The 9,582-nt window shown below is 41.3% G+C and overlaps 1 protein-coding gene across 1 annotated transcript; it reads left to right on the forward strand.

Moving 5' to 3' along the window:
• Positions 1-3,059: 3,059 nt before the first annotated feature.
• On the forward strand, positions 3,060-9,582 carry paqr4a (progestin and adipoQ receptor family member IVa). Its single transcript, XM_062409004.1, has 3 exons — positions 3,060-4,086; positions 7,757-7,975; positions 9,128-9,582. Exons 1-3 carry the CDS (start codon positions 3,813-3,815, stop codon positions 9,559-9,561), a joined length of 927 nt encoding a protein of 308 aa, XP_062264988.1. The 5' UTR covers positions 3,060-3,812; the 3' UTR covers positions 9,562-9,582.

The raw sequence follows: 9,582 nt of genomic DNA on the forward strand, positions 1-9,582 counted from the left end.
ACCCCCATGAAACCACCATTTAAATCCAATCCGTCTCCTCAATGTGATTTATTTTCATTAACATCCACAAACTATTCCCTCGAACATCAATGCCTAGCTTATCATAAAAATCTTATCATAAATCAGAATTATAAATACTATTTTCTTTCTTTGGTGTAAGAGTTTTGGACCAGTGGATAAAACATTAGGACTGACCTATTTTTTTAATCTATGATATTACTACAGTAGGAAAGGAGAAATGTTGTTGCTGCAATTAAAATATTTTTCCTTAGCGAAAACTAAAACAAATAACATTCAATAATCATAATTTTCAGATGATAAATTCTAAATCAGTGTTGGCATTTACACAACCAAGTCGGTCAATGGTCAGTCAACCACAATAAGACCAGAAGTGGAGAGGGTGCATCTACAAAATAAAATGTACTCGCTAAAAGAAAATGTTTTTTATGTGCTTTGAAAGAATGGGTTGGATGATGCCAGGTACATTTTTCCAATGAGGTAGTACTGGTTATGTGCATAGTAATACAAAAGGCAGGACGTGGAGAATAGAGGGCGTCAGCTGTTAATGGTGACTAATTCTCTAAGCTTTGTGAGTTGTAGTGTGAAGAGTTTAGTGACATAAAGTGGTGAAGTGTCATGTAGCAGCTTCTTACCCCTAGCCTCATCCTCCCCTTCCAAACATGAAACAGAATCTCTGGTAACCTTATGTTTTCATAAAAACTCAAAGGGTGTTTAGTTTGTTTAGTCCGGGCAACTACAAGAAACATGGTGGCCCTTTATATTGAAATTATTTCAATATAAAGGGCCATTCAAGGGTAAATAAAACAACAATTTGGATAATTTCTATGAAACACACTCGTGAAAACATCCCTATGATTATTTTTGATTAAAATTCTGTCAATATATCCCCTTTCACCTAAATCTTACAAACTGGACCTGTAAGTTATGTTGTGTGAAACCTGATAAACCTCCTCGGTGAATACTTTTAGTTTCCTGAAACTTAAACTGATATTGTGATGGAAATTTGACCTGGTGAGACTTTTGAAATAAAGAGATCTGAGAATCATAGTCTTTTAAGTATACTTTATTCCTTGCAAGGAAGGTCAGACAGCATGCGAAGAGCATTCTGTAGAGGTAAGGACAAAGAAACAGTTGCGTTTTTTTTTCAAATGCGGTGAAGAGATGAGTGTGTGTGAAGAGTTGACCTATGTGTGAGTGTATGTATGTGGACTATCTGTGTGAACTGAGTAAATAATAAAATCCCAGTAGATAAAACCCAGACACAGGATGAAGGTTTCTTTGAGGTGGGGGAAGACAAGCACAGTTTCAGATTGGTGGCCCTGATGTCATCTTAGCAGCTACAAAAGCAGAAATGGTATGCATAAGCAGAGATAACATATAGTGTGGTATGATGCAAAAATTGTTTATGTATATACAAAACATCATAATAAACATCAGACCCAGATATTCACAAAGATTCAATCAGGGACATCATGAACATGGTGAAAATCAAATGTTCCACCCAAAATAAACATTTCAGGTCAGCTGAAGAGGTACAATGCATCACAAAGGTCAAATGTCCTATTTTAAAATGATTTAGTCTGACTAACAGTTTAAAATAAAAGAATTACTGTTGCTAGCACTGATTCAGATTTTGTGTAATGTTGAAGGGGCATAAAAGTTGCATATTATATCTAAGGGTGAAAATCTCAACTTAAATTCTTAGGTTTGTCTTTATTTTCCAATTCTAAAGATAAATGAATCAAATAAATACAAATTTGAATTACAAGGCATTACTGTGTGGAAATTGTTTCTCAGTCACTGCAAATTTGTTCTCAGTGAACAAAAAAAACTGTTTATTATTAATCAATTCAGATAAACAAGATTACATTTCTCACCAATTTTGATTGGATATGTGTAACAGTGCAAGGACACCTCTAACTTAGTGCACTATAAACAATATTATGGTTGACCTGTCTTGATTGCAAATTTTGTTGGGTGATATACTGTCATAACCATTTTAGGACACTGATATAAAACGAATATTATAACATAATCATACTAGTTCACCTTTCCAAAGAGCAATGAACATTACTCATATTTGAATTTGATTTAGAAATATAAAAATATGACACAGGATATAGGTTACCAGCTCAGTAAACTGCTTCTCTAATTGAATTGTTAAATTCCAAACAATTATATTGTATAATTACAAAATTATAGGGACATTTACTACCTGAGCATTTTAGACCTTCACTCCCTTGGGATAAGAAAAGTTTAATATCACATAAAATAGGAGCACTAAAATTGATTAAACAATAGCTATGCTCAAACATATACTTAAACTGGGACTTAAATATTTGAATTCATTGCAAAGTATTATATATAATTAGTCACAAAAATGGGTAACATTCCTGTATCTCATTTAGAATGTCAGAAACACAATTATTTGAATTATAAGAATTCAGTCTGATTACTAAAAATCACACTTGTAACATGAATCATGAAAAGCAGTAGGGATTTGTCTCAGATAGAAAACCAACATGGATGGCCTCACCCACAGGGGTGAGGACCTGATATCTACATTATCTGTGTGTTTCTCTTTGCTCATAGGGAACTCGGAGGTGCATAGTCTTAGTCAAGTCTTTGTTCTTCTGTGTCGGTCGAGTTTCAATATGTTTGATTGAGAGGGATTTGCCCTCTACTGTGATGACATGACCCAGAAAAGTAACTTTTGTCGAGCAGTTGCAATTCATATTTTTCACGTGAAACATTGGCGTGCGTCATGATTAACTAAAGACCTTGAGTGTCTGAAAGGGCTTTTGAAAAGTGGTTGAGGCTTTAACTAATATGTGTAAAAACAAGAGAATGGGTTATGGGAACCAGAATCTAACCTCCAAGTAGTTCAGGTTCACTGTTTCGGGCTTTATTTTGAAGTGCTGACCGGAAGTGTGTACTTAATGGATGCAGAGAACTTGTGGTGTGGAGCGGTGCGGGAGAGCTGAGGCCGCCGGGAGCACTCCGCTCTGCGAGGGACACAGACACACTGGAATAATGGCGGCACCTAATCTCATCAAACTGCTGTTAGAGGAACTGAATTCAATCTGTACGGATTTAACCGCGTGTGCTCAGGGTCAGTCGGCTCAAACATCCGCCCGTTCGGCCCCTCTCACAGGACGTCGGTAGCCGGCTTTCTGGCTCGATAGCCCCGCGGTCATTCCCCAAATCGCCGCGGCACAATCACGGAGCTCATCAGGTTTTTTTTTTTTTAAATAGCTGTATGAAAGCTAGTCACCATCCCACTGAGCGGACCCGGGCTCACGCGAGCATTCATTAAAGTAACTCCGGTGTGACCTGCTAGTGCTCCACGGCAAGTGTGACCGCTAGGACCAAGCTAGCATCCTCTGGAGGCGGATGGACCAGCGGCTCACACAGCATCCCTGCCCGGAACGCGTTCGAGCCTGCCCTGCCGCCGCTGCTGCTGCTGTTGCCGCTGCAGAATGCTAACCGTCGAGGAAGCGGCTTTAACATGACGAAGAACCTCCTGTATCTCCTGAAGGTGCCACGCTGACTTTTAGTTTTTTTTAATGCCAAATGTGATGAGCGTGCCGAGGCTGCACCATGTACGTGGCTGCCCGTGTCTGTCTCCAGCCCCGCGGATGACACTCGCACAGGTACCGGCGGTTCAGAGCAAACAGCGGCGGCGCGGACACACCGCCGCCGGGTAGCCGAGAGACTTGACGGGAGCCCGCTAGCGCCAAGCTAGGCGGATAACAGCACATTTTAAAGAGACCCAACACACAGCAACACCAATGGTATCCCACAAGGTTTTCGTGGCAATAGTCCTGCTCAACGTGTACATAGGTATACAGTCCGTTTTCTACTTGTTCGGCGGCGTCATTTTAACCGCCCTGTTTGCTATGGCTTTTTTGAACGGACCCAGGCTGCTAGACTGGGCGAGTTCACCTCCGCATCTTCAGTTCAACAGATACGTCCTGACGGGGTACCGGCCTATCTCCTCCGTGCAGGACTGCATCCGGAGCCTGTTCTACCTGCACAACGAGCTGGGAAACATCTACACTCACGGTGAGTAAGAGAACAGATGCAACAGAGGAAAGATCAGCCAGTGCGCTGGGGATGCTTAGTCAGCAGGTGAGATTTTCGGGATGACTTTGAGTGTGAAGCCCTCCTCTCCTCCTCTCTTCCTCTCCTCCTGCAGCCATCCTTCCTCTGGCTGCAGGAGGAAGGATGCCAGGACTCTGCACTGAAAGCCTGCACATCCTGCAAAGTGTCCACATGAGTTTCATCCTTGCGGGTTGACCACATATGCGTGTTATACGTCGGTCAGCAGAGAAAGTATGGGGATTGTTTTGGATTATTGAACAGTCAAAAGCATCAGAAAACTCAAATTACCTTCATATATCCAAGTGTTACAGGTCCTCCAGGGAATCTGAGAGTGATAACATGTTTTGCATGTGGGCTTTGGATTTTAGTGAAAGGTGTATACTCCTGTGCTGTACTGTACTTGACCAGAGCTGCAATATTAGATGATTAATCAATTAATCAGTTACCGCAAAATGCATCCAAAACTATTTAGATCATGGAATATTAATTTTAATGGTGCTGCTTTTTTATTTTCTTCTTCGCTTCTTTTATTTCAGTTTGGACAAATATTGACATTCAGAGACATGTTATTTATCATCAAGCAACTAAGACATCAATCGATAATGAACATATTCTTCACATCAATACCTGTATACATTTATTATATTTCCATGTAATTTTACTGCACATCAACGCAAAGAAAAACATTTTACCTATTACTGAACTTAAAACTTTCACTGACAATCTTTGACAACTTGACACTATTTAAGAGACCTGTCTGATTATGAGTTTACAAACAAAATAAACGTGTGGTAAAATGATAAAATACTCCGCACTTTTAAAGACTGAACAGGATATACATGATAAGGCTGTAATTATTTTCACGATCACTCAATGTGCAAATAGTTTTTTAGATTAATCAGTCATTTGGTTTTCCAAAACCCAAAGGAAGTCATCTCACATGAAAAACTGTGTGAATATTTGACCTTTTATTCCCCTTCATGTTTTGCTTTAAATTATGTAAAACAAAATTTAACTGATCAGTTTAATAATCATCTCAGCTCAGTCATATAGTAAAAAATTTCTCCAGCCTCCTCAGCCGTAGAAATAATAAATAATTAAAATGTAACTTCCACATTGACACATCTGTAGTATTTATATATTTCATTGCTTATTATTTATGTATATATATATAAACTGTACAGGATTTTTTTGCTTTTTATAAAATAAAAGGTCAAAGTCAGTCTCTCACACTTTTCTTAGAAAGTCATTTCTGGTGATTAAGGAAACGTAGAAGCACTTTTTAGATTAACGCCATTATAGATTTTATATTATGTGTGCAAAAGTGTTCATTTTAGAAAATTAACAGCTTTTGTTTCTCAACCAACAACTGACTCATTTGGTTTGTGTGCTTTTTTTAATCTGGTCCAAAATGTAACAGTTACACAACCTGCCATTCTTTTAATAGGTTGGAGCAATCCTAATTTAATTGCAGTAATGTGTCAGTCTGAGCAGTCAGAGGTGAAACTGACGTGTCAGTTTGTTAGCGATCTGCACGCCGCCCTTCGGACTTGACATGATTAGACTTCCAAGAGTGTGGCACACAGTAGCCAGGCCTGTTTCCTTTTGCCCTCTTATACCTCCACCCAGACACACCCTGTAGTGCTCGCTGATTACTAAGAGTCTGGCCACTTCCTGGAGGTGAAGGTCCTTGTTTCATTGTTCTTCACAGAATAAAGCATGGCAGTGATCATCGGGGAACTAGCGCTGTAAGTCTCTATCCTCACTCCAGTGACGTAAAATGCACCATTAACATCATTTCCTATTACAGTGATGTTTAATCCACCAAGCTTTTGTCAAATTTTCAACAAATTCTGAAATACATTAGTTTTCATTGTGTAAGAACAATTCAGCTAAGATTAATGAGCTGTTCTGTTTTGCACCTGAGAACGGCAGCCCTCAGCTGCTTCAACACGTCCATGCTGTGGGCCTCTGGAGGAGGTCCTCTCCAGCCGGTCGGCTCAGGACGAGTGGGGGGAGGAGCGCAGATAACACACTTAAAATAGATGTGTTACAGTAGATGCCGTCGCCTGTACCAACTGGCGAGGACAAACGCCTCGACATTGGGAAGGGCAGAGTGGGCGGAAATAGGTGGAAGGCAGCGGGGATATGTGTGTGGCAGAGTGAAAAATGATCGTAACTAACAACTGTATGTGGATCAAATTTCAAGGTCTGGATTCTGCTCGTGTAGCAGTGACAACCCCCCCATCCACCCCCCCCCACACACACACACACACACATACACACACACACACACATACACTCACACACACACACACACACACACACACACACACACACACACACACACACACACACACACACACACACACACACCCCTCTTGCAGAATAGAGAAGCTCAAATTGGAGCTTTGTCGCCATCAGCAGTATGGGCCCTTTGCTGCATCGGAACATGAGCTTAGTGTGAACCTTGTCTTTCTTTCAGGGTTACACTGATACGTTTGGACCAATCATGTCGCATTTCTCTGCACTCCTGTGCATTATTCTTGCTGGTGTCTGCACACACTCAGCACGAAGCCTCTTCACACCTTCTCATGCTTCTGCAGTTTTTAAAAATACAATGTCCACAGGTTCGGAGAGACACAGATCATCTATCAAAATAAACATGACACCTTAATTTGCTTGTGTCATAGTTTCCTTCTTATTTAATCGGGCTCAAGCCGATGGTCTTCATACCAGCATGCACGTTACCCTCAGGCTGTGGTTTCTTGTCAATGCCCCCAAGAAGAAACCTCCAACAAGATCAATCCTTCAGAAGTTGTTGTACAGTTTTTATTGTAAGAAGTGTGTAATAACACACAGGATACATTGCAAAAAAATAAACTACATATGTTAAAGGTCCAGTGTGTAAGATTCAGGTGAAAGGGGACTATTGGCAAAAATGTGATATGGTGTTTTCACTAGTGTGTTTAATCTAAATTCTACGAATTGTGGTTTTCTTTACCCTAGAGAGGACTTTTATATTTAAATACTTTATATTAACATTGGGAGCGAGCCCTCTCTACGGAGGCCGCCATGTTTTTTACAGTAGCCCAGACTGGACAAACTAAACACCTTTTGAGTTTTTAAAGACAACTGAAGGTCGCCACATGTTCTCCTTTGTGTTTGGAAGGGGAGGGTGAGGTACAGCTGCAACATGTAACTCGGCCACTAGATGTAACTAAATTCTAAACACTGAACCTTTAAGTGCAGGCCTTATGATCCCTTTAATATATTTAGTTTCAGGTGTTTTGAGGTGCAAACCATGAGCTTCATCTGTAGTTACACCGGATGTAAAGTTTAACTGGAATACCTCGGCCGAGTGCCTACAGTTTCCTTAAATTAAATTAAGCTGCACCAAATAAAACACTCATAGATCACAGTCCTCTTGAAATGCCTGATTTTCTCATCAAGATCCAGAAATTATTTTCAGGGAAATATGTGAAAATGCCCAATCTTACATCCTTGTAGACTTCTAAAGAAACTGATCTCTTTTCATTGGCCTCACCTTGTGGATGCAGAGCCTGCGTCCATTTTTATATGAAGGCTTTGGTAATAACCTGTGCTGTGTCTTCACCATTCTGTCCCTCAGGCATTCCGTTGCTTTGCTTTCTGGTGCTGCTGCCTCTCAACATCCCCTGGTCTCAGATCAGCGTCACATGGTTGGGCGTGGTGCACTTCCTGGCCTGCCTGTCACCCCAGCTGGGTTCTGTGCTCTACCACCTTTTCATGAACCACGAGGGAGGGGAGCCCGTCTACCACACCCTCCTCAAACTCGATGTGTGTGGAATCGGCATGATCAACACGCTCGGTGAGTTTCCTCCTCGGAAGCTCAGCAGATTTCTTTACCGTTTGTCATCTCCGGTCATAGTCGGCTGCTGTTCCGTCTGTTAACTTTATGAAGGCAATATTTCTTTATTGATTGGGAGTGATTTACAACGGCAGTATTGCTTATATGCTTGGAAGTGTACCAAAATTGATTTGTCATAACACATCTGACTGCTTACTGCTTTGTTAAGTCATATGGCCAATGCAAGCAATGATCCAAGTTCTGAAATGATTATTGATCTCTCCTTGCTGCCTGTATTACCAAGACAAGGGGATTATTTTGCATTTACGAATGTCTACTATGTACAAGCTTTATCGATTAGCTAACTCTCCACACTATACAAATAATACAGTAATTATTAATATTGTGACGTGAGATTATATCTCTGGTATTTCAGTATGATAATTTAACTTAAATGCTAACTTTTCCTTCAAGGCAACATTAATGTAAAACAGATGCAACAGTTATGAAAAATTGTGGGCTGGAGTCGCATCAATTATACTTTCAGCCAAAGAGACTCTATTAAGCCTCATTTATTTTGAGATATGTTCGTTTCATATAATGTAACCGTCACTGCCGGGAAATTTACATGAATCTTTTGCGTTGGCATGGTTGTGAAGCATAAACCCACTAGAGGGCAGCACAGATTCAGTAAGTGTACTACTTCTCTCTTATTAGTTGGCTTTCAAATCATTTGCTATTCCCCCAAAATATGTAAATCTGAAGTAAATCATTAAATTATTAACTCCTACATGAGAAGTTGGCTTGAGAAGATACTTGGCAAATTTTATAAGAATGTCTTAAATGATCAGTACAAAGTAGTTAGTCATGAAAAGACTGCTGAATAAATCAAGAAGATGAATCCATTTGATACATTTTAGCAAATCAAAAGCTCTCTGCCAGTGTTAAAGCACCCTGCCTGTGGATGTAGTGAAGTTTTTCAGGAGACTGGGAAGGAGCTTTCCCATGAAAAGACCATTTAGGACATGGCTGCACATCAAAAGATCTGAAAGCTGCAGTGTGTCCAGATCCAGACAGTTTGACCTCTTTTGTGCATCAGGCATTTGTGTTGCTGTTGAGTTAAGTCCTCGCTGTGTGTGTGATGACTTTCATGTGTGTGTTTTCTTGTCTCAGGGGCTCTGCCCATTGTCTACAGCACACTGCTGTGCTACCCGTTCATCCGCACCGTTACCCTGGTAGTCTACATCCTGCTTTCCAGCCACGCCATCTACTGCGCCGTGACGGCTCGGAGCAGCGTTTGCCGGCTGCGCTCTTTTGCCTGGCAGGCACTGTTTCGCTTCTCCTTCTTCCTGCTCCGCTGGGTGGGCCTGGGTGGCGGTAGCCCCACATCGTTACGCCACTTCCTCATGATGGACGTCCTGGCTGTCCTGGGCGGGATCATCAACATCACCCGCATCCCGGAGCGCTTCAGCCCGGGCCTCTTTGACTACTGGTGCAACAGCCACCAGATCATGCATGTTCTGGTGGTGGGCTCCATCCTTTCCCTGCACTGGGGCGTGCTGGATGACCTGCTGTGGATCAACACTTACAACTGTCCCTCAGACTGACCCTACCCGCGGCCCCCGCCC

The sequence above is a fragment of the Platichthys flesus genome, chromosome 16 (genome assembly GCF_949316205.1).
Source record: "Platichthys flesus chromosome 16, fPlaFle2.1, whole genome shotgun sequence".
Taxonomy (NCBI): Eukaryota; Metazoa; Chordata; class Actinopteri; order Pleuronectiformes; family Pleuronectidae; genus Platichthys; species Platichthys flesus.